At 36.1% G+C, this 26,108-nt stretch overlaps 3 protein-coding genes across 5 annotated transcripts; 1 reads left to right on the top strand and 2 right to left on the bottom strand.

The window, feature by feature from the left end:
- Positions 1 to 2,583: 2,583 nt before the first annotated feature.
- LOC143912704 (uncharacterized) lies at positions 2,584 to 4,392 on the bottom strand. Its single transcript, XM_077432005.1, has 2 exons — positions 4,135 to 4,392; positions 2,584 to 4,048 (listed from the first exon to the last, which is right to left on the bottom strand). The coding sequence occupies exons 1-2, from the start codon at positions 4,246 to 4,248 to the stop codon at positions 2,864 to 2,866; spliced, it is 1,299 nt and encodes a 432-aa protein (XP_077288131.1). The 5' UTR covers positions 4,249 to 4,392; the 3' UTR covers positions 2,584 to 2,863.
- Positions 4,393 to 6,979: 2,587 nt separating this feature from the next.
- On the top strand, positions 6,980 to 9,054 carry LOC143912703 (uncharacterized). Its single transcript, XM_077432004.1, has 2 exons — positions 6,980 to 7,361; positions 7,448 to 9,054. The coding sequence occupies exons 1-2, from the start codon at positions 7,248 to 7,250 to the stop codon at positions 8,135 to 8,137; spliced, it is 804 nt and encodes a 267-aa protein (XP_077288130.1). The 5' UTR covers positions 6,980 to 7,247; the 3' UTR covers positions 8,138 to 9,054.
- Positions 9,055 to 12,289: 3,235 nt separating this feature from the next.
- Zdhhc8 (zinc finger DHHC-type containing 8) lies at positions 12,290 to 25,782 on the bottom strand. 3 transcript variants are annotated; one of them, XM_077433125.1, is made up of 9 exons: positions 25,350 to 25,766; positions 23,827 to 23,945; positions 23,590 to 23,747; positions 23,344 to 23,513; positions 21,375 to 21,569; positions 21,093 to 21,279; positions 18,199 to 18,407; positions 17,925 to 18,107; positions 12,290 to 13,076 (listed from the first exon to the last, which is right to left on the bottom strand). In XM_077433125.1, exons 1-9 carry the CDS (start codon positions 25,439 to 25,441, stop codon positions 12,497 to 12,499), a joined length of 1,893 nt encoding a protein of 630 aa, XP_077289251.1. In that variant the 5' UTR covers positions 25,442 to 25,766; the 3' UTR covers positions 12,290 to 12,496. The 3 variants fall into 3 exon arrangements, with proteins under 3 accessions (XP_077289251.1, XP_077289252.1, XP_077289253.1); XM_077433126.1 differs by having other exon boundaries at positions 21,171 to 21,279; XM_077433127.1 differs by having other exon boundaries at positions 12,385 to 13,115; positions 25,350 to 25,782.
- Between the last annotated feature and the right edge of the window lie 326 nt (positions 25,783 to 26,108).

Here is a 26,108-nt window from a genome sequence, read left to right as displayed (position 1 = left end):
CGATAATTTTGTACATTTATAAAAAAAAATAATTATAAAATCAAAATAACAAAAATTTATACGTAAATTCTTTTTAAAACCGAAATTGCGTTGCGTAAAATTGTAACGTAAAGGAAACACATTGGGGTATACTATACTAACAATATTACCACATGATCACACCTATCACGATCTATATTGATAGTGTAATAGGGTAGTATCATGATAATCAGAAAAGTATACGGGCCGCTTTGAAATCCACAATACTAGAATCACGTTGCATATTGATAATGTAATACCCCCTATCGCCTTGAAAAAATCTATAGGAGTCACTAAATATGCCCCCCCCCCCCCCTCATTAAAGCATCCAAAAGGACAATTTTCCTGGAGAGGAACTGCAAAAATGATATTTTTATAGCCGGCTCAATTTCACAAGAGGCTGTCTAGCATAAGGTTGTCAACAGGTCTCTTTTAAGGGGGTATTCTCGTCTAGAAATTTGAAATATGTATATATATATTTTAATTATGAATATATGTGTGTACATACAAACATACATATTTTAAGTTATTTTATTTTATTTTTACATAGATACCAGGAAGGCTTGACAGGAAGACCCCAATGCGCCTTTCTGGACAATTAATTACAAACAATGCAGCAGTTTATTATTACATAAATCACTGTATTTCCAGAAGCTGAAGAACACGAAATAGCAATTAATTAATTACAGAATTAATCCACTGAGACATCTGTGGATTTAGATTTTGTACATTATTTTTACAAATTATACACACAATAAATACAGAAGATTTGTGACAACAGGAAAGATGATTTTTTTCCCAATTTTGAGGAACCGTTTCAAAAATGATCGGATAAAATTGGCAAACTCCGATAAGAAACGATCGACTTGGAGTCACAATTACCCCCAAATCTAACCAGCAGTACGGCGGTTCGAACCCACTGATCATTTGGTGCTAAACATACACGGTACCATTAAGCGACACTGCTGGCTTAATAAGTTATGAACAAATTTTGTAGGATCCACATTGCAGAAGAAAACCAAAATCGCAAAGTGCATTGCAGAGTGATGGTTGGATCGATTGGCGAGATTTAGATAGTTTTGTTGAAAATTCATTCTACAACCTTTGCTTACCGAAATGAATTTAAAGATTTGGGTTGAAAGTGCTCATGTATGTACTTAAAATGGTAGTTTTCAGTACGAACATGTTCTCTTTTTTAACAAAATTCTTTCGTTCTCTCTCTTTTTGGCAAAATACCCAGAATGTCCTCCTTTTCAATTTTGAAAAGTGCAATAGATAAATTCAATTTGTAACGAACGGATTTACGCGCGCTTATCTGATCTCGCGATGGGTGATGCAGAGGGCGTTTACGTCGTTCTTCCAAAGGTCAGGTTATATGGAAACGTGGACTAACCTTGGGATACAGTTTATATAGTCGGGGAGGTTCCTGACTGCAAACTCGTCTCGTTGATAACAGCTTCCTCGTGGTCGAGAAGCTGGCTCTGCGGTCCTCTGGTCGGTCGGTCCTCTCACGGCTGAGGTTTCTCCGGAAACGGCGTGATGAATACAGGGGACGTTGTGCTGGAACTCAGGGGAGGGAGTGATGCTACACACGACCTCACAGCGGTTCTTCAGCAATGATGGTGGATCTCTGGGTCCCGTCTCCCCCTGGAGACGTGCACAGGAGAGATCTTTCTTCGTCGGCCGATGGCGGGTGAGAGAGGGCGCTCTACATGCGCGCGCGCCTATAAGGCTTTTTCCTGTGTGGCCACTAGAAATAAAGGGCGAGTGCTGCCCTATGGGACTATGGGGAGAACGTCGCGTTACAAATTTAAATTGCATGAATTGCTATAAAAAATCGAAGGAATATTTGAATTTATGGACTATCAAATTTTAATAGTTTTATCTGGATGAAATTAGATAGGGTTCCCGACTTGGGAAGAGATTGAAAATTCGATAGTATTTCTTGCCTCCAAAAACATCGTTGTGGATGATTCAATATGTTTTGATCAATTTTACAATTTAAAGATATTTATAGAAAAGAATCTCAATAATTAAAATTTTAAAAATATGATTTCCTGTCTCAAATTGTCAGAATATTTTGAAACAAATACTATTGACTTTCATTCGAAATTATTAAAAATTTGTCAATTTTTTCTTGCAATACCTGGTTAAAATGCCAACGTAGAAAGAATATTTTCCATGATCAGCGGACAGTGGACCAAAGAAAGAAATAGGTTGAAAATTTCCACTGTCCGTGGTATTTTGAGCGTAGTATATAATTACAAAAATATTTCATGTTTAGAATTTTATACGGAAATAAAAGAAAATAAGAAACTTTTGCCCCAAATTAGCAGTGTAGATAAATTTAACAACAGAGATGATGAAATTGGGAATGAGAATGAACAAGATAAAATTCAACAATTCATTTTTAAGCGCACTCGTGTTCCTATTATTATGTACATTTATTTATGCATTACATTATTATACATGTATTATTTAATTTTGTTTGCCACTTGAGCGCAACGTCGGTGTTTGTGGTGTTGTATGACAGGAACGAGAAGGACAAAAATTAAAAACACAATTCTGATATGCTTATATTTTATTTCCAATTGCAATTCGTATAAATGTGATTCAAAAATTGACATGTTTTGAGATTAGTCTCGTATTATAAACACAAAATACTAGTCACAAATAATAATGTTCATTCATTATTATTTGTGAGATCTTAAATGTACCAAAAAAGCATATTTTTGAGTAAATAATTTTAAACGAATATCACATTTACATATATGATTGTATCCCAGTATGCAAATTTTCATGTGACATGATGGTAGATTTTTGAGATAATGATTTTAAACAAATTTCACGTCTTTTCCCCCGTGTGAGATCTTAAATGGAACACAAGATCATATTTTTGAGTATATGAGTTTAAACAAATGTCACATTTGTATGATTGTATCCCAGTATGCAATTTTTCATGAACCACTAAGTTAGATTTTCGATTAAATGATTTTAAACAAATTCCACATTTGTATGATTTTATCCCAGTGTGCAATTTTACATGTGTTTGGAGGTTGGATTTTCGAGTAAACGATTTTAAACAAATTTCACACTTGTATAATTTTCCTACCGTGTGAGACCTTAAATTTACCACAAGCTCAGGTTTTCGAGTAAATGATTTTAAGGAAATGTCACATTTAGTATGTGATTTTTTATGAACCACTAAGTTACATTTTTGAGTAAATGATTTAACACAAATTTCACACTTGTACGGCTTTTCCCCCGTGTGAGACCTTAAGTGTATCACAAGATGAGTTTTTTGATTAAATGACTTCAAACAAATGTCACATTTATGTGGTTTCATCCCAGTGTGTGATTTTTCATGTGATTGGAGGTTGCATTTTCGACTAAACGATTTTAAACAAATTTCACATTTATGTGGTTTTATCCCAGCGTGTAATTTTTCATGTGACAATAATTTATATTTATGGATAAATGATTTTAAGCAAATATCACATTTGTATGGTCTTATCCCAGTATGCGATTTTTCATGTGCCACAAGGCTAGATTTATAGATAAATTGTTTTAAACAGGTTTCACACTTGTAAGTATGTGTATGTGATCTTAAATGTAACACAAGATCATATTTTTGATTAAATGATTTTACACAAATGTCACATTTGTGTGATTTTATCCCAGTATGCGTATTTTTATGTGTCTTGAGGTTAGATTTTCGAGTAAATGATTTCAAACAAATGTCACATTTGAACGGCTTTTCTATAGTATGTAAAACAAGTTTAGATTTAGTGAGACATGTATGTGAACTAATTTCACAATTATTTTGGTGAATTGCCGGTAATGAAGGCCCATCGTCCCGTATTACGTCTTCCAACAAAATTTCTTCAGTCTTGATCTTCGAACAATCATCTAACCTCAGTTGGGCCTTTTCGTTGCTTCGAAAACAATCCTTTCGAAAGCCGATTAACAATTCCAGATTGGTCTTACACGAAAGACAGACCGTGTCCGGCAACCCGTCGCCCCTTTTAACCTGCAGATGAAAAACAGTAGGATTGAGCGGTGAGAAGATTAACCAAATGGGTTCACAATAGTTGTAACGTGTAAGAAGCAACCGACCTGAATTTGACAGCAGGTCCGAATGCGTTGCTCCAGACGCTCTGGATGAGAATCGCCGAAGATCGAGACGGAAGTGTCGGCCGGAGCTGATCCAAGACAAAGCCTACACTCCATCGTCCCTGTATTTAATACTGGCCAACGAGTGACTCGTCGCAACAGATCCACTGGGCTTCATTAACTATTTTTTAGTGACACTTTTGTCTAAATTTGGTACTATGTAGTTTTACCAACTTTCAGGTAAGTGGGCAACTGCTCACTGACAACTAGAGATTTGCTGACGGGAAAAAACGTGGTTTATTCCCGGGAATACACCGCGCTATTTCCCTGGGAACTTTGAGTATATCAATCAGATTTTCAAATCGACACATTTTTAGAGGGTCTACCCCACGGGATCGAATTAGAAATGCACGAAAAACCAAATATCGGAAGGCAAAGATCGAAAATCGAAAAATCTTAAGTCGAAAGATCAAAAAAAAAAGGGTGCATGGTAAACGGTACATACTCACGTACATCCTCACTTAATTTGCGCGAGCAGGATACAACAGGAACAAGAGGAACATGCTTTTCCTCCCGTGTTAAGGTCTGTTCATACTTAACAGCACTGCACGGCTTCAGCACTGCACGACTCCGTTTCAAATATGTCATTTTGTTACATTTCTATTCATATCTACCTACACGTCGCGGTCACGTCACGTTTACAGCAATTTGGCCGAGTGCAAGGCAAAATCGGCTTACTTATACATTAGAGGCCATGACGATACGGCGCAATATTGCTTACGCCGTATTGTCGAGTACTTGCAATATGAATGCATACACGTGCATTCGTAGCTACGCGTCAGAATACAAGTCAGCAAAAATGTTTCAGAAAAATTATGTATAATCGCGCTGTTGTTGGAAGAAGAAGCTCAAGAAGGCAATAAAAAAGCACGGAGGCGTTTTGATGTGCATCCCATGTTAAAAAATAAAAAAACCGAAGGAGAGTTTTGAACACTGTATAAGGAGCTTGTGGATGATGGACAATTTTTTTTTTAAATATTTCCGTAAAAAATTTAATTTTTTTTTTAAATATTTGCGCCAAAACCATGTCGAAAGATTGTAACAGCTGTCAACTGTCACTATCGATAATTGGTCCAAAACAGCAAAGCGGCAGACTCATGGCACGTAATTCGCGTGTATATTTCCACGATGGCCAAAAAAACGGATACGATACGTTGACGGATGTTGCTGTAAGGTATGAACAGGAAATGTCGGGTACTGCTGTAAGCCTGCCGTGGCGTAAACGTGACGGTTGGTATGAATATACCCATACAAAATGTACCAAAGAATACTTTTCGTACGGCCGGATACCTGCTGAAGTCGGTACGTGCTGACTAGGTATGAACAGACCTTTAATGTCCGCGCGTAGAATACGGGAGGAAAAGCCTATTACTCTTGTTCCTGTTGTATCCTGCTCACGCAAATTAAGTGAGTATGTACCGTTTACCATGCACTCTTTTTTTTTGATCTTTCGACTTAAGATCTTTCGATTTTCGATCTTTGCCTTCCGATATTTGGTTTTTCGTTCATTTCTAATCCTGCTCGCGCAAATTAAGTGAGCATGTACCGTTTACCATGCACTCTTTTTTTTTTGATCTTTTCCTTCCGATATTTGTGTTTTCTGTAATTTCCGACATTCTGTCTCGTCACGTAGACCCATATAATATATATATAGGATCCGGATGTGAAGGATTCCAAGTGAAACGCACAGATTCAGAAAGAACTGTAAGACAGGGAAGGTATGTTGCCCATATCCCGATCTAACGAAACACGTGTTGTGTAGTTTGAAAGAGGATCGTTTATTTTTGTTCAATTTGGTACAATGGTTATTGTATGTACGAAGAGGTTTCTTCGGAGATGTGATCTAGTTGAACTCTAGAAGCTCACTCTGCCGGTGGAGGTTGCTGCGTTGCTTTATAAACGTTTTGGGTTGAAGTGTGTCGCGTGCAATCTTTTGTTCTTGGTACTCGCGCTGCCCTAGTTATGCTGCGAGCGTGGTTTTATGGGTTCATACGCCTGGACGTAGTTCGTGGTTTTTATGGGTTCAGTGTGTTCTTCCTTTGTTTCCCAGACACGTGTATAGAAACACGTGTCGACCTTTTGACGAGGCGAGCGTGTGCCATGCGTTAATGACTTTCCTGGATATGTGTCGCAGTGACCTGATGAGATCATTTCAGTTGTACTATATGCCTACAGAACTATTTATTATACCCATATCGTCGGGCTTGTTCTTCAACAAGTGACCATAACAACACGCATCCGGTCTCTCCCATGCATACCACACACATACTTTATCCCTGCGAGACGTATACAAAACGTCTCGGCTCGTTTAAAAATCATTCCTATATATATATATATATATATATATATATATATATATATATATATATATATATATATATATATATATATATATATATATATATATATATATATATATATATATATATATAACATCCGAGTCCAATTACAGATTTTTACAAAGATAAAAAAATGAAAAGGAAAATAATAAAAGCTATAACATGAATAAATAGCACTATAGGAGATGAACGAATGAGACGACTGGCATGTTGAAGCACGTGCTTTTATTATGAAAGCCAGAGACGGATTGCGGTAGCGACTCTGAACACGGGCGAGTTGGTCCCAACTCGCAGGAAGGTGACCGAACTCGACCATGTCATATAGTGAGCCGACTAAATAACTAAACTAAAGTGTTAAAATATTGGAAAAAGGGCATATACGGAATACCTAGCGATTTCCAATGAAGTACGTATGTACATATGTACGTAGTTGACAAACTCTACGAGTCGTAAACAATGTGTGCCGCTAATATCCAGAAGTTACGTTGCTCTGATCTATAGTGTATATAGGTTTATACATTTTTGTATCATCAGGTCATTCTCAATTAAAAAAATACAATTTTCCCAAAGTTGTAAGTGAGCAGTTGCAGTTGCTTACTTACCTGAAAGTTGGTAAAACTAGTACCGAATTTAGACAAGTGTCACTAAAAATAGCAAGTGAAGTCCAGTGGATCTGTTGCGACGAGCCAGTCGTTGGCCAGATTAAATAACGGGACGATGGAGTGTAGGCTTTGTCTTGGATCAGCTCCGGCCGACACTTCCGTCTCGATCTTCGGCGATTCTCATCCAGAGCGTCTGGAGCAACGCATTCGGACCTGCTGTCAAATTCAGGTCGGTTGCTTCTTACACGTTACAACTATTGTGAACCCATTTGGTTAATCTTCTCACCGCTCAATCCTACTGTTTTTCATCTGCAGGTTAAAAGGGGCGACGGGCTGCCGGACACGGTCTGTCTTTCGTGTAAGACCAATCTGGAATTGTTAATCGGCTTTCGAAAGGCTTGTTTTCGAAGCAACGAAACGTCTCAACTGAGGTTAGATGATTGTTCGAAGATCAAGACTGAAGAAATTTTGTTGGAAGATGTAATACGGGACGATGAGCCTTCATTACCGACAATTCACCAAAATAATTGTGAGATTAGTTCACATACATTTCTCAGTAAATCTAAATTTGTTTTACATACTATAGAAAAGCCGTTCAAATGTGACATTTGTTTGAAATCATTTGCTCATAAAAGTAGACTTGTGAGACATGAAAAATTACACACTGGGATAAAACCACATAAATGTGACATATGTTTCAAATCATTTACTCGAAAAACTGATCTTGTGGTACATATAAGGTCTCACACGGGGGAAAAGCCTTACAAGTGTGACATTTGTTTAAAATCGTTTACTCAAAAAAGTAATCTGGTGCAACATAAAGTATTACACACTGGGATAAAACCACATAAATGTGACATTTGCTTAAAATCGTTTACTCAAACAAGTCATCTGGTGCAACATAAAGTATTACACACTGGGATAAAACCACATAAATGTGACATATGTTTCAAATCATTTACTCGAAAATATGATCTTGTGTTACATTTAAGTTCTCACACGTGAAATTTGTTTAAAATGATTTTGTCAAAAATCTAGCCTCGTATCACATGAAAAATTGCATACTGGGATACAACAATACAAATGTGATATTTGTTTAAAATGATTTATCTATAAATCTAGCCTTGTGAAACATGAAAAATTGCGTACTGGGATACAACCACACAAATGTGACATTTACTTAAAATCATTTATCCAAAAAACTAGCCTCGTGTTATATTTAAGATCTCACACGGGGAAAAGCCTACCGGGATAAAACCACAAATGTGACATTTTTTTAAAATCATTTTAATCGAAAACCTCATCTTGTGGTTCATTTAAGGTCTCACACGGGGGAAAAGCCTTACAAGTGTGACATTTGTTTAAAATCGTTTACTCAAAAATGTAACTTAGTGGTTCATAAAAAATCACATACAGGGATACAATCATATAAATGTGACATTTGCTTAAAATCATTTACTCGAAAATCTGAGCTTGTGGTACATTTATGGTTTCACAAGGGAGAAAAATTTTACAAGTGTGAAATTTGTTTAAAATCGTTTACTCGAAAATCCAGCCTAAAATCACATGAAAAATTGCATACTGGGATACAATCATACAAATGTGGAATTTGTTTAAAATCATTTAACCGAAAATATAATCTTGTGTTACATTTAAGATCTCACACGGGGAAAAAGACGTGAAATTTGTTTAAAATCATTTTCTCAAAAATCTACCATCATGTCACATGAAAAATTGCACAATGGGATACAATCATATAAATGTGACATTCGTTTGAAATTATTTACTCAAAAATATGCTTTTTTGGTACATTTAAGATCTCACAAATAATAATGAATGAACATAATTATTTGTGTTTGTAATACGAGACTTTGAATCACATTTATACGAATTGCAATTGTAAATAAAATATAAGCATATCAAAATTGTGTTTTTAATTTTTGTCCTACTCGTTCCTGTCATACAACACCACAAACACCGACGGTGAACAAACTTAAATAATACATGTATGATAATGTAACGTGGATGTGGAGGGAAGTTTCCGAGATCGGAGTGAAACATGCAGCAGTAGTGGAGAGTTTATTTTTCTTGATCCATCGGCCTCTCAGCTCTGAATGAATCACGAACCAAAACCGCCGAATATTTATACCTTTAAGTAGGGTTTTCAACTATTATGGTACCAAATATATACCATTATTTTACAAGCTAATCGTAAATTTCCACCAGTACAGGAAAGATTATATCTATAAGGCTTATGTAATCATAATGTACACAGTGCTGTAACTAGGATTTTAAAACCGCCCCCCCTTCAAAACATAAAACTCTAAAATAAAAGTTCTAATGTAGAAATATATATATACAGTTTACATACATATAAATGTAAACAAGGTGACACTATGCCGCGTCTCTTTCCACAATATATGATTCCAAGGGAAGAAAGAGAGACGGAGCAGTGTTAACGGACAGCACTTGACACACACACATTAGACAATTATAGCTCATGCAGCGTAAGCTGGCACGTACCAATACAAACACGTATATTGTGTCCGTGAAGATATGAATAAGATTTTTTGTATCTGTTTTCTAGGACAATCAGTTGGTCCCTTTCATACGCACCCACTTTCCGAGCATGACAGAAACAACAATTATTTTTTGTATTGCTCAAAGTGTGCACTACAGGTGATTATTTCCAGTTTCACTGGTCACTCACCGATCAACCCCCACAAACTGACGTAACGCGTTCTTATATTGTTTGCTAATTGGTTAATTGGAGTTAGTTCATTAGAATTAGTGGATATATGATAATAAAATTGGATCTGGGAAAACACTAACGGGACAATCTCGCGAAATTGTGTATAATGTTTTCAACTATTTAATGCATCGTATAGTGAATAGTGAAAGTGACGAAAGAAATAGTTGTATGAAAAATTTATATGCTTCAACTGCGGAAGCGACTGGTGTTTCTAAAAGAATTGTTCAGCGAATTATTTGTGAAGTACGAAATCAATTTGTGGTGGCTAATAAACCGCCAACATCGCAACCTTCAATATCGGAGCCATCAACGACACAACCTATATCTTCAGAGTCATCCGATGGAGCAGCATCCACATCTTCATCGACTGTGCGAGTTGTTTTAAGGACACCGGGCAAAAATCGTGTAAGGTTATCAAAAATAACTACAGTTCATTATTTTTGATCAAGAGGTCATCAGGCGAACTATCTACGATTTTCATCTAGTTCATAAGACATTTCCGACCCTACAAAAGTTATTAGAAGTTTTGAAAGATAGTTTAAAATTTAAAGGTGCAATTTCTTCGTTAAGAGTTATCGTTCGTAGGCTAGGTTTCAAATGGAGAAAGATGAAAAATAATAAACAAATACTTATTGAAAAAAGTGTAATTCGACTGAAGAGATCCATATATCTTTCCAAATTAGAAGTGTATAGATTGCAAGGCCGCCCTATAGTTTACACGGATGAATCCTATATAAATAGCTCACATACATACGATGCCAAAATCATGGTCCGATGAAACTAGCAAGGGTTGCAGAGTACCGATTTATAAGAGTAATATGCTAATAATAGTTCACGCCTGTTCTGAAAAAGGATTTATTCCAAATGCAAAATATATAAATATTAGCGTGTTTCTTTCAATAGCCTGTATATGAAAAATGCATTTGTGTGAGTACTGTGCACGCGCCTTCTGTACCTAATATACCTATATTATATACGATATATTCGTTCGTTTATTTTTGGGAAAAGGATAGGATTGTAGTTTCGTTCCTAATAGAAGAATCATGCATATAATATCAATATAATTAAATCAAAGTCATAAAATTCAATATATATTTCCATCAAAAAGTAATGAATACAGAAAATAATTTAACGTATACCGATACAAAAGCCATTATTGAAATATGTTGACGAATCAATCGCTCAACATACTAAGTCAATGGATAAATACGACCATCAAAATATATGTAAAGTAATTTGTACTGAATTAAAAAACACACATCGAGGGAGTCCGCAATAAATTGAATTTTAAAGTACGATCGTTACAACATCACGGACTCGTATCAATCAATCAAAATAGAATATACAAAATGTCTAGATAGTTCTAAAAATTAAATTTTTAGTCTTAGTCTCCATAATCATATATGTTCTCCGTCACAAGAATATGTCTCATTTTAAAATTGATATTTCGAATCTAGGAAAAGTCTAAATACGCCAACGCCACTCATTGCACATATGAATATTACGATTTTAAATCCTCTTGATCTTACCCAAACACACCATAGAGTGATGCGAACAGAAATAAATTAAAACAAATAGTGAATGAATGTCGAGGATGCTCATGAGGATAATATAGTAATAAATAATAACTAGAAAATCATCAAAAAATGTCTTCATTAAATAATTTATTTACATAATCTTCCATTAACTAAATAAATAAAAATATGAGTGTAAATATATTTGGATGTATGTATGTATGTGGTGAATATAATATATATGTATGTTTATGTATACAAACAAGCATACAAATGAATACACCGTATTATCCCGAGTATAACGCAATCTAAAGACTTTTTCTGACGATATTCGAAAATGCGCTTTTTTTGTTATATTTGGTTCAATACGGCATTCGTTTCGAAGAGGTGTCTTTCGATCAAACTTATTGGCGATAAGTCAGATATTGGAGTAATTTTAAAAATGTTTTCATTTGTATCTATATATATACATATAGTTGATGTGGACGCGACAGACCGACGCTCAATCTCCAATACCAGGCCCGCTACCAAAGTCCAAACGACAGTTCCGAGAGCAGGCCCGCCTTGTCTGTCGAGCGTCACTCCGACGCGACACATCATCATGATATTACACAATGAACAACAATTTAATACAAGATGAGTCACAAAGATAAGAAATTTTATAACTAACAATATGATAATATTTTCACCATAGTTTTTCAGCACTATTAATTACATGTATGTAAATAAACTCTTCACACCATCCATGTCTTTCACCATATCCCAAAATTGGCATCATCCACCTATATAGATCGCACACCCTTATTCAGTTCATAAATATATATATATATATTTATGTGATATAATATACATATCTAATAACTATTAATGAGTCTAAAGCAATTGTGCTGAAATGGCACTATTTAATAATTCTGTACACAACACAACTTTCATTAATATATGTATGTATATTGTTACGTTACGATATATATATATTTTGTTTTTTTGGTGCCTCTGTATATTTAGTTGAGCTCTGCCAGGGAAAGGGGGGAGTTGATGGTGAATTCAGCGGGGGAAGGGAGGAGATGGCAAGTGGCACGCTCAGTGCCGAGGCCAACCCTATACAGATATCTCATAGTTCATGTCGTAGACGGAGGCGCGCTCGGAAGACTGCTGGTTGGGGATCTGCTGCGGCTGCCCACCGGCCAACGAATCCGACACTTCTAAAGCGCGTACGAAGCTCATGGGACGAGGGTGGTGAGAAGTGGCCGGCAGTACCGAGTGATGCGGTGGCGCTCGTCTCCGAGGCGCGTGAGGAGATGGCTGCGGTGGAAGCACAGGCACTCCGCCCCGAAGGGCGGGATGGTATGGAGGGGGCGGCCTCGCCGCGGGGGACGTTGGGTTGCTCCGGTAGAGGTCTCTCGGCGGAGGCTGGCCGGGACTGGTGTCCTTCCAGAGGTAGACGCCGCGCTGGGGAGAGCCGGCCAGTTCACGGATGTTGTCGCTGGTGTTGTTCGGCCGGGGACGGTTGAGGTCGGCGCGCACTAGCTCCCCCTCGGAGAGGAACCTTCGCTGTGGAGACGCGTGTGGAAGATGGGCCGGCAGCTCGCAGTATCCGCCACCGTTTCCGGTCCCGCCCGCTGCCGATACGCCGATGAAGTCGGGCCTTCGGGGTTGAGTCGGCGTTCCCGGGTTCGATCTGTGTGAGACCAGGCCATTCAATTATCTGTTTCATTTACTGCAACAGAACAAACATGAGTAAAATGCACACAATCGTATACATATACACGTGTCTATGTATTGTGAATGAACCTCCAAACTGACGCATGGCTCTCTGCTGCAATTCGAATACAACTCGTATGTATGTATGTAATATATATATATATATATATATATTGGAAAGTGCATGCAAAACTTTTAAAACATCCTAAATCGGACGTTTGCCAAATAAATGCAACTAGGAATACATAATGTATTTAAACACTTTTTGAGCCCGGAGAGAAAAAAATTCACATTCATAATAATAAAAAATGTTCTCAATGTTTGTGTCTTATATATTTGGTATGGGAATAAAAATTATTAAATATCCATTGAAAATGTTTAAATGTAAGTATGAATGTCAACTACGAAAAAGAAAAATTATAGTCTAATGCAGAGGTTTTCAAACTTTTTACGTTACATGTACATATAAAAAATTGGTAACTCTCAGATCTTACTGTAAAATACATTCTCATTTATAATTTATGGCGAAAGTTTTCTCGCAAAGAAACGTCTACGGACAAAACGTCCACGACAAAATGATTATGGACAAACTATTTTCGCAACATAATGCGCAGGGACAAAATGTTTACCATTTTTAACGAAAAACCGTGTAAGAATTCATTAAATCGTGTGATGACGTCACTCACTTCTTGTCAATATATGAATATTGAAATCACGAAGTCTCATCAATACCTGATACTAATTTATTAATAAACAATACTTGGTACGATTTAACTATACAATGACAAAAATACTTTGTATCTTAAAAAAAATGTTTGTGCGTTTACGGTGCATTAAACAATCACATATTGTGCATCGAATAAAATATTTTGGCATTTAAAAGTGACCATTGACAGTATGAAACGATCATTCGAAAAAATAGAGTTTAGCATTAGAATGGATACAAAAAGTGGCAACGTTGCAGTCTTCCACTATCGACAACTGTCAATTGTCAAAAGTGTTTGTAATCACGTATTGTGCATCGAATAAAATATTTTGGCATTCGGTATTTGCCGATACAGATCATCTGTCATTTTAATGCACATTTCAGCCACTTTTTAAGTAGCAAATATTTTTTTCAACGATCAAAAGAAACTTTCTAATGCAATCTGTAGCCGTCATTTAGAAATGCACACAATTTTTTTGTAATGTACAGAAATTTTTCAAACAAATCGAGGATTCGAAATGCATACAATTTCTATCAGGTAGAGAATGTTTTGTAGTCTATGCTGAGAATGCCTCCTATGTATTATCATTTATAGAAATTGGAAAACTTGAACGGACTACATACATCTAGTCGTCGAGGAGTGACATGGATAGCAGACCTAAAATATGGTGACTGGAATGCAATAGTGGCCAGAGCATCTGACGGAAAAGAAAAGACAATATTTAACAAGCGATCTGAAAAATACAAGTGAATTTCTTCAAATTCATGCCGTCAGTTTAACGTTGAACATACGGTCTGAACCGGTCTCCCCAAAAGATCGAAAAACATGCCCGAGAGAGCCGCAGCAGAAAGTTTGAAAACCTCCAGTCTAAAGTGAGTCGGAAACTAACTATCCTGTAACTACAAGTATGTATGAGAATGTTTACGATGAGAGATGAGGAGGATATAAAACGCTAACTCCAGCCAAAAATTGAATTTCATACAAACATTAAAATATCAATAATAATAAAATGTAATTTTGCAAGCGAAAACAAGTGATCAACTAGAGGCTTCATTCAGGACTGGCCGGAAATGTTTAAATTTTCATTCTGAATATACTGCATGTGTGGTTTGTGTGCAATTTACATATAATTATTTATTTGTGTTTGGGGCTATTTTCTTTTAATATGTACATATATTGATACAATAATAATAATAACATACTGCAATGCATTTCGTATTATATGTATGTATGTAAGTATGTAATTGAACCGTTTACCATGTCTTACCAGCCAATAGTGAATAAGCGAGATGATTATATACTGTAAATGAGCAAAGCGATATACCAGCAGCCTTGGCTTGCAAACAGAGAAAGAGCAGACGCCATTTACTTTGATCATTACCATTTAATAAATAACTGCACGTATCATGTTAGGTCCACCTATCATCACCGGGAAGCCAAAAAAAGCGCACAACAAAAGAAAGTAAATAAAATTAATTAGTAGTGACATCAACACCGTTAACGTAAAAAACACTTTTATTAATAAAAATCAACTCCAATCGGAAGGTCCTCGAGTATTTGGAAACAACAAAAAAGGCTCTATATAAAAAATAATCAAAACAAAAACAAATCGACTTCAGACTGTCGGCTTTAATACGGTGATGCAACACTTACCTGTCTCGGACTGATATATGTATATCTAATAACCATACTCGTATTGAAAAAGTGTCATTTTTTTTTACATTTCACCCACCTCCAAGCTACACTGATGATCGAATTAGGATACTTTCAGACGTGCACGTAATCAGCACAATCATGTACATCGACTAGTGAATGTGAAGACTGACTCCATATTTATAGCAAACAGTCGATATAGGGCGAAATCACACAGTGGTGAATGTGGCACGTAGTTTTTTTTTTTTTAGATAGTTTTAAACATATAGAAAAAATGTGACGTTCATGACACACGTCCTTTCAAAACGACACTTTTGACCTACATATGTCGTTGAAATTGTATTGTAGTATTTATCCTTGCTTGACAGTGATCTATACCAAAACGACCCTTTGGACCATTATCGGTAAAATCGGTAAAATTATATCCTTGCTTGACAGTGATCGATAACGGTGTATCCCATATTTGTTATCGATCAATTTTACCGAAAATGGTCCAAAGGGTCGTTTTGGTATAGATCACTGTCAAGCGAGGATAAATACTACTATACAATTTCAACGACATATGTAGGTCAAAAGTGTCGTTTTGAAAGGACGTGTGTCATTAATGTCACATTTTTTCTATATGTTTAAAACTATCTAAAAAAAAAAAAACCACGTGCCACATTCACCGCTGTGTGATTTCGCCCATACACTGATCATTATCAGTACATGTAAACAATACGAATCACGAAAGCTTAGTATTTATATTAAAGGCTTAATATTGTAACACATACAAATGTAGTATATACAGACCATTTAAATAAAAGTCCATATTGATGTTTTTTAAAATGTTTATGCACATTTTCCAATCTGTATACATATGTATACGTTGCAGTTGAAGTGTATTTTCCAGTTATAATGTATTTTGGCTAGTTGGAATTAGGGTTTTCAAAAAACCGCCCGAAAGAAAAAGCCAGATTTCCGTTTTCATACAAATAAAAAGCCGATTGACTGATTTTTTTGAAGTTTTAAATTTTTATATCGAAAAAAAATTGTGCAAAAAAGTAATTTCTTATAAATTAAAATGAGTTATATACATTATGAACTTTCATAAAATCATTAACAGTTGACGTGTATTTTCAGTTGTAATATATTTTGACCAGTTGAAATATAGTCCGTCTAATACACGTAAGTTTGATTCATATGGCGAATTACATTCCAACTGGTCAAAATATATTACAACTGAAAATACACTTCAACCTTAAGCCGGTACTAGGTTAGATGGAGAGTTTAAGTTTTCGTGAAAATGTCATTCGACTAGTAAATTGAGTTGGAAAGTCACATTGGTGCTACTTTAGTATGCGGTCTACCTTCACATATCTACTTTAATATGCGATCTACCTTCACATTTTTCATTTAATATGCGGTCTCACTGTCTCAGTTCTCGCGCGTGACACTGAGACTGAATAATACCGACCCCAACAATCTAATATTAAATGAATAGGACCAACCTTAACTTAACCTAACCTATCCTGACCCTCAAATAAATAGGTGTTGGCTTCTAAGATATCTTTTTTTTTAAAGTTTTATTTCATCAATATTTTCACAAAAAAAAACATATCTCAGCAGCTAACGCCTATTTATTAAAGGGTCAGGATAGGTTAGGTTAAGTTAAGGTTGGCCCTATTCATTTAAGATTTGGTTAAGAGATATGAACAATCTGCTGACGATATATTGATAGAAATGCTTCGACAACATTATGGGGCGGCAGGAAAAAACAAAAATTGTAATAAACATTTCGCTGATACGATACAAATAAAAAAAAATAGTCGACTGCTATTCAAAGGTAGATCGCATGCTAAAGTAGACTGCATACTAAAGTAGCACCGTCACATGTTTTATTTTGAAAAGATTCTTATAGCTATCGTAATACGGTACTCATTACCTTTATTCGTAATATCTAGCAAATATTAACGCATTATTGAATTCTAAAGCATTCGTAAAAACATCAGAGCTGTCAAAACTCAACTGTTTTTGAACTCAGCTGAAAATGATTTGCGCTTGTATATGTAGATATAATTTACTAGTTACTCATTACTGAATTGCATTCGAATATGAATGACCTAAAACGCCAGTTGGAATATATTACAAACTGAAAATACACTTCGACTGTAGCACATATACATAAATATGAATATTTAAAAGGAATCTATATTAGTAGGTGAACATTAGTAAGTGAACGTATAAATTTGGGCAAATTCACTATCTATCGTACATTTGTTTTAGTGAAGACATCCCGTACAGGTCTGAAAGCAACGATACAACTGAAATACCAAACGTAACGTATATATAGAAGCCACTTTAATTTTAATTGCTTTCAAACAACGATACACTAGAAAGAGACACAAATTCCCAGTTATGTAAATGTTAACAAAAAAATGTAATCAATTGTGAAGCGTAGTACATAGGAAAAAATGAAAACTCACCTTCTGACGGGGCTGTTAATGGCGAGAGGAGTGGGAACACCCAATGCTTTTATTCTTTGTTGCATTGTAGGGGATGGACGTTGTTGCATACCATGATTGTGCGGTCCAGGTGGGGGCATCGACAGAGACACGTGCTGTCTAACTTGTTCGTCGACTCCGTAGCGACTCGTCGGTTCTATAACCCTATATATATATATATATATATACATGAGACATTACATTAGTTAAAGAAAAAACGTAAACAATAGTATAAACAGAATGTTGGAAAGTTAACCTGTTTCGACTGTGAGGACTGTGTCTTTGAAAGTGATGAGGCGGGACGCCTCTTTGGGGCACGAGCTGCTGCTCGGCACCACCGGAAGATAGAAAGAAATTGCTCTTAGAACCGTGTCTCTGAAGGGGGGGCGGAGTCGGTTCACAGTCAGCACTCTGCGAAGCCTGCGGCTCCATGTCTGTATCGGAGCCCTCTCTTCCGGGAGACAGCTGTATAAATACCAATCGAATAAGCAAATCAACACAACCAAATATATAATGTATTAAAATTTCAAACGATACATAAGATAGAAAAAGAAAAAAAAATAGAATGTTAGTTACCTATAAAAATCAAGTCAGTAAAACTCATGATAAATAACAAATAATTTATTAGTGTTGTGTATTAATCATATTACAATTTTGTTATTGTTGTTAGTGAAAAGAAAATAAAACAGTCACAGTTTGGCTTTAAAATATAGAAAATACGCACCGTCTCGTTTAATCATCCTCGTATGTAAGTATAAAATATACTGACTAGGTGTACGTACGTTTCAACACACGTTGAAGGATTACAGTACGGCGATATCAAAAGTAATAATACAGATAAAGGATAGAGCCAGACTTTGATAAGAGCGGTTCTTCAATCCACGAATATACATATATATACATATATTTGTTGAAAGAAATAATACAATTTCGAAAAACGTTTACACACAAGTTCTAAGCAATCGGTGAATTGAAGAATTTTAAAGCAAAATTTTTACAGCAAACAATAGACGAAAATGTGCATACATAATAAAAACACTAAATAAATAAAAATAATAAGGATCATAGCTGTATCTCTCAAAGGATACGATAGAAAAACAAATTAACACTAAAATCAAAGATGCAAACCGGGTTTTGAACCGAACCACTGAACTGTGGCAATTCGGTCGAATTAAAATTAAAAAACAAAAACCATCTGAAAGATAATATCAAATAAATATTCTAATAGAGTGGTTCTTTAATTGATCATTAACCCTTTGAGTGCTGATGTCTTTTCTGTTGAACATTTCCAAATAGAATTATTTAGAAATCCATTAGAAAGCAGGTATGAAAATTGTAGCTAATCCAAACAAAACCTAGATATTTAAAACCGCCGAGGATTTCGAGTTTTGTAAAGGTGTGTTTAGACTCTCTAATATATCTTGCAACAGCATAAAATTAACAAAAGAAATCTATTGATGAACCAGTCTTTATAAACATTGACATGGATTACACGACCCATGTTCAATGCTACCTGGAAAGACGTAGCGGGTAGTATTCTTGTTTATTTTTTATATACTCAAAATACAACGCCTATCGGCATATTTAAGGCTCATGTACTTGTTGGTAAAACGCCGATCGGCGTTAATCAGCATTCAGAGGGTTAAATAACGCTAAAATCTAGCTTCAAAAATTACAACAAAATCTAGACTAAAGATCTATTTAATACGATCACACGACAAATCGATGAAAGACTTGTGACACCATTTAATGCACACATACATTATTGAAACCAAAAATTTGTCCGTTTTTAAGCAAAGATAATAATGTATGATAACTTGAATGTAGCAAAATTTAAAATATGCCCAAAATCATATTACATACTTTGAAAGTTCAATTAAACAATTTTTTTATCGCATACAAGCTTTATTTGCGCTTTCATATGAATTTGTAAGATTTTATTGTAAATAATAAGAATTTTTTTGCGCAAACTGTACGGAGCTGGTATAGATTTAAAAACCGCTTGAAATTAAAAATTGATTGTGTAACGCGACGTTCTCCCCCTCGTCCCATAGGGCAACACTCGCCCTTTATTTCGAGTGGCCACACAGAAAAGCGCGCGATATAGGCGCGCTCGCATCGAGAGCGAGGCTCTCTACCGCCATCCCCGCTGAAGAAGGACCTCTCCTGTGCACGTCTCCACGGGGAGACGGGGCCCAGAGATCCGTCATCTTGCTGAAGAACCGCCGTGAGGTCGAGTGCAGCATCACTCCCTCCCGAGAGTTCCAGCCAACGTCCTCGTATTGCTCACGCCGTTTCCGGCGAAACATCAGACGCAAGTGAACCGGCCCGAAGCGCAAAGCCAGCTCCCGACCACGAGGAAGCTGTTATCAACGAGACGATTTGCAGTCAGGAACCTCCCCGACTATATAAACTGTATCCCAAGGTAAGTTCACGTTTCCCTATAACCCGACCCTTGGAAGAAGAACGACGTATCCGCCCTCTGGATCTCCCACCGCGAGATCAGTAAGCGCGCGTAAAACCGTTCGTTACAATTGAAATTATTGCGTTTTTTCAAAACTGACTCTATCAAAGAAGCGGAAGAACCTACTGAATATTGACTGATATATCAAGAGAGCTCAAATTAAGAAAACCGTATTCCGATGAATGTGATGCCACAAAATTGATTTCAATAATATATGTACATACACTACTGATAATTACAATTACAACAAACTAGCGTTTCACTTTGAAATTCAACGTAAAAAAAATAAAAACCAAACCAAATATAGATTTGCATTTCCGATTAAAAGGATTATAAACACAACCATAAAAAAAAGCTCAAATAATGAATTACATATTTGGTGAAAAACATTCCAACGTTGAGTAAAAGTTGGCGTTACACCCATCGTATGCACAAATATATATTATATATGTTATAAATAAATAAAAAAAGGTGACTCCATCCACACTCGTCGCCAGAATAAGTGAAACGGTGAAGAAAGAAGAAGAACATAAAATTGATCGGGTGCAAACAGACTACGTATGAACAGTATTGTCCACCGAAGAAGATCGAGAGTTATTGGTTGGTTAGTGCGAGTGTGTGCCGATAAGAGAAGACTTTTAGGAATGCCACCAAATAAGAATACAGCTGCAGGTGCTGGCTCTCACCTTATTGTACTGGGCATGGGCGGCGCTGGACGTCGGACGATGGGCACTGCCGTTGTTGTCGGCCGTGTATGTTTTTACCTGATTATTTGCCGTGATGGTGCTTATGGCAGACGGGATCCCGCCTACACCTCCTGCACTACCATTTACACCGGCCCGCTTGCTCGCGGCACGTGACATTCTTTGCAAACTGAAACGAATTCAACGATTAGCACATCCTCACCATCATATACATATAAAGAGTCCATTGATATCTTCTACACATGTATATATATATATGAAAACCTGGGATATTGAGGTCCGAATTGAGTATAGCAACAGTTATTCCAACAGCCCCTGGAGAAGGGATTGTATCCACCTTTGAATTTGCCGGTGACTTGTTCGTTGGTTGTACGACCCCTGGACACCAACACCATATGAAATCCAGTCAATCCGAAAATGGGAATGGCTAATAAAGCGACTATTCCCATTATTACCAATCTATTATATTATACGCAAGTCAAGGAATACAATAAAATTAATATGTTGTTTGTATTGTATGTATGTACGTATATGCTGACACTGTTTAGCATAGCTTTGTGCAACTCGTCACAGGTTAAAGATTGTATCCGAATCTCAATTGTTGAAACGGTTCGAATATAGAACACGGCATACTCTCGTTTATCTGTTAATAAAATTAAAAAAAATATTTTAAAAACAAAAGCTTGCCCTATATTAGTAAAAGATTGTATCACTTTTATTGCAAACCATGGATCAAAGATGAAAATGAAAAATTTAAATCAATTTTAAATTGGTACGATTTAACTGTACATTGAGCAAAATACTTTGTATCATAAAAAAAAATGTTTGTGCATTAAAAATTTGCATTATTTTCGGTGCATTAAACAATCTCGTATTGTGCATACGATAAAATATTTTGGCATTATAAAGTGATCATTAAAAAATATGAAACAATCATTTGAAAAAATAGTTTTTTTATCATTAGAATAGATACAAAAGTGACAACGTTGCAGTCTTCCGCTATTGACAACTGTCAAAAGTGTTTATTTTTGTTTCTCAATAGTGAAATTATAATGTAATCTTAAATAAATAAAACCAACCTTAACTTTAACTAATCTAACCAAACGATAAATAAATAAAACCAAACCAAACGTCAGTTCGTATTTTTATATTCGTGATGTTGCAAAATACAGTTAATCTGTCATTTTAATGCACATTTCATCCACTTTTCAGTAGCAAATATTTTTTTCAATGATCAAAGCAAACTTTCTAATGTAATCTTTTTTTGTAATGTATTAGGGGTACCGGAAAGAAATCCATTTTTACTCTATCTATGATATATTTTTAATAACCACAAAAAATTATCGAATTATAGAACTATCACAGAAACTTATAAATTACCACAGAACTATCACAGAGAATATAGGAACATTTTAAAGGATCGGAAAAACAAACAATGGTTTTTGTCCTGCACGCACGAAAAAGAAGAGTGATGGAACACGTGGTTTTTTTTCCATTTTTCATGGAAAAACGCTATCCTTTTTATTGTACCTCAAACCATAATAAGGTTTTTTTTATGGTTTTTTATTTACCAAACCTCGCTCCTTCTTACTATTACCTATTTAGTTCCATGGAGGTCACATTAAGAAGAAAAAAATTCAACAGCGTGAGTGATGTGGTAAACCAACTATTTAAGGCAAGATTTTTCAAGAAAAGGATTGAAATATCGACAAAAAGATGGTAAAGAGTCATGAAAATTAGAGGAGATTATATTTTGGAGTAAAATGTGCAAAAAAAAAATGAAAAACTGTATATTTAACTTGATCTGCAAAAAAAATGGATTTCTTTCCGGTACCCCTAATACATAAACTTTTTTTTAATGTACAAAATTTCTTTTTAAATGCACATTTATTTAAATTATTAAATTGTTCCCAGTATAAATGCCAACAATCTGGAGGAAACCAGCTTATTGTATTGACACCCAACGTGGGGCATTCTAACGAAGTCATATGTTAGTATCGATAAAAGAAAATCGTTCAAGGGAAGTTTCTCAAAAACATTACAGATTTTCATAATATATGTATAACGTCTGAACCTGATAACCGAGAGTATACGGATTGTGCAAAATTGACCATAGTAACAGGTGTCAAAGCGAACAGATGACAAAACCAGCTACGTCAATATTCTTGCTGCAGAGAGAAGCAATCAGACGTTTAGCCTAGGCTATTTTACTAACAAACGAATAAAAGGATACGCTACGATGGGCTCGACGTTCGACAAATCCTTGCTGTTCAAGACGTAAATGAGACTAAGACTAAAAATGCTGAGCATGTGAATCGACAGCGAAATGAGGAAGAAAAAGAAAAATCTATAGTTTCGGCGTCCGATGCAATTATTCACCCACGGACAATGGTGATCGAAAGTCTGAAAGCAAAAAAAAACAACAAACGATTACGAAACGATTCACAAATTCACAACATCATTATACATCAGTACGTACCTCGATGCAATGATTGCACACGGAGCAGTGAGAGCATCGCGGCGGTCGATAAAATTTGCATGTAGCGCACCACTTCATACGGACTGTGATGTCGTTTATTTCCACACTCTTATAAAGCGGCGCCCTAAGATCATCGTCTCTGTCTTCGTCCGGAGGTGCTGAAACACAATCGCATCATGATATCCCCCTGTACACGTGATACAGACGAGCGGAAATTGAATTAGTATAGTGAGATACCTTTGGGTATGACTCCAGGGTCCATGAATGTCGCTAATGTAAAATTGGCTAAAACGAAAAACGTGATAACACCTTGATATGCTGGAACCCATGGATGTCTGAATATGTAATATTGGCACCTGAAATCATATCAAATAATTGCATTATTAGTAGTTTGAAAATGTGCAATTTGATTGAAAAATAAATATTATGCTAGTCATTTTTTTTAAAGATAACATCACTCATATGTACTCGGCTTGTTGTCGAACATTATTTGAACTTCCAATCAGATTTTATCTAACTTTTGGAAAGTTCAAGGTCAGTGAATATTCCCTTTTTATTTCAAATAATTCATTAAGAAATTTTTCGTTGAAAAATCAGGCTAATGTGGAGGCTAGGTAGGTAGTGTCTCCAAAACAAGACATAATTAATCATAACCATATAATGTTTGTTGAATTTATCATTAAAAATTATAAAAAACATGCCCGTAAGACTTAAGGTAGATTCGTTAAGATTTTTCTTCAATAATAAGTCCGTTAATATATGTGTGTATATATTTTTGATATAAAACTGAAGTACATAGTAAAAGCGTTGGAAAATATGATTGTTAAAATAAGTAATAAGATTATTTATATTATATCATTATACCCTTCAGGTATAAACACAGATTACCTAAACACAATCTGCTTTAGGCAATCGACTTTAGTGAGTCTTTAATTAGTATTATGTATTAGATGTATTATGAGCATTTATAAGAATTGTAAATATGTAGGTTTTTGAGCTCTTTTTCCTAATATTATGCTGTACATTAACATTAGAATAATATAATACTATGATTACTAACCGAATTAAATTAAATTGTAAAATGGAAAATGATCAGTAACTATTAAAATAGATATAAGATGTATTGTGAATATAATTTGAAAATCAAAAAAATGTTATATCATTCTAGCGATGACGAGATATACTAAAGTAAATTCAAGATACGGTTGAATACAGTGAGGGAACACATTGAAAAACTGATATCAGTGACAAACAAGATAAAAGATTTGATGATTGATTTTTTCACTTTATATGTCGAAAAGTGAAGGGTTCGATATTTAATTTTACACGTAGATATCTTATGAAAATTTAAATCTATCATTATATATATATATATATATATATATATATATATATGTAGAAGGCGATTCACTATCTCGAATTCGACAAAGACGGAGATAGAGGACGCCGGAAGAGAACCAATAAAAATCTGAACAGGGTTAATATTGTCGACGGAAGAAATAGTCGAACGAGAATAAAAACCGTCACAGATAAGTGACAGCTTATATTGAGATATTGTATATTTCATAGTTCCGATACAATGATACTAAACTAAAATGTATAATAGTTTTTAACAAGATTTTGATCAGAGGCTGTTTGTGTGTCGTTAATCGTATTCAAAGTGGTTCACAGATTCGGTTTGCATGTATCAATAGACATGTCAAAAGCGAGTCTTTCGGTTTGATAAGAGTGAGGGTGAGGGTGAGGGTGAAGATACTGACGGGAAGTAGAAGAAGAGCGCTGTGGTGGCGAGGAGGAGAGTCCAGGCGAAGGTGGCCGGGACGTAGCGCGTGTGCGCGTCACAACCGCCCATGGTCACTGTCACTGTCACTGTCACTGTCACTGTCACCTAACGAGCGGCGCTTACGAAGTGGGGTGTGGGTGTGGGTGTGGGTGTGGGGGGTGTGAGGGGTGGCGGGCGGTGCAGAGGGGGGCCGCGCCGCCAACCCGCCACACGAGCGCTACGCCGCCGCCACCACCGCTCCACTCCTCGCAGCGGGATTCCAGCTCGTGCTCGTGCTCGTGCTCCGTTCTTCGCGCTGCACACTCCACTCCGCACTCCGCAGCCTACACTCCTGACTACACTCTCCGCTCTCCACACAACACACACGCCCGGCACCCCACCACCACCACTGCGCACGCTTGCCAACTCTCACCACAACACACACTCCCATCTCCACACTCCACATTTATATTTATTTTACATACATATATCAAGGTGGGCGGCGAGACGATCACCAATATAAGATATGCTGATGACACGGCACTAGTCGCTGAAAATTTAGCAGACCTGCAAACATCTGTAGGCGGGGTACTGTGAGTTGACCGTATCCCGGCCTAACGAAACACTGTTGTGCTTGTTTTATTAAGTTTTATTGTTTGCCTATGGTTGTACAAAGGTATTGTGGCGGCTCGCTTATACGACATGGTCGAGTTTGGTTGCCTTCCTGCGAGTGGGGACCAACCCGGCTGGGTTCGGA

This window comes from Arctopsyche grandis, chromosome 6, assembly GCF_051622035.1.
Source record: "Arctopsyche grandis isolate Sample6627 chromosome 6, ASM5162203v2, whole genome shotgun sequence".
Classification (NCBI taxonomy): Eukaryota; Metazoa; Arthropoda; class Insecta; order Trichoptera; family Hydropsychidae; genus Arctopsyche; species Arctopsyche grandis.
Note: the sequence above shows the minus strand (reverse complement) of the source record. Positions and strands in the feature narration are given on the sequence as shown.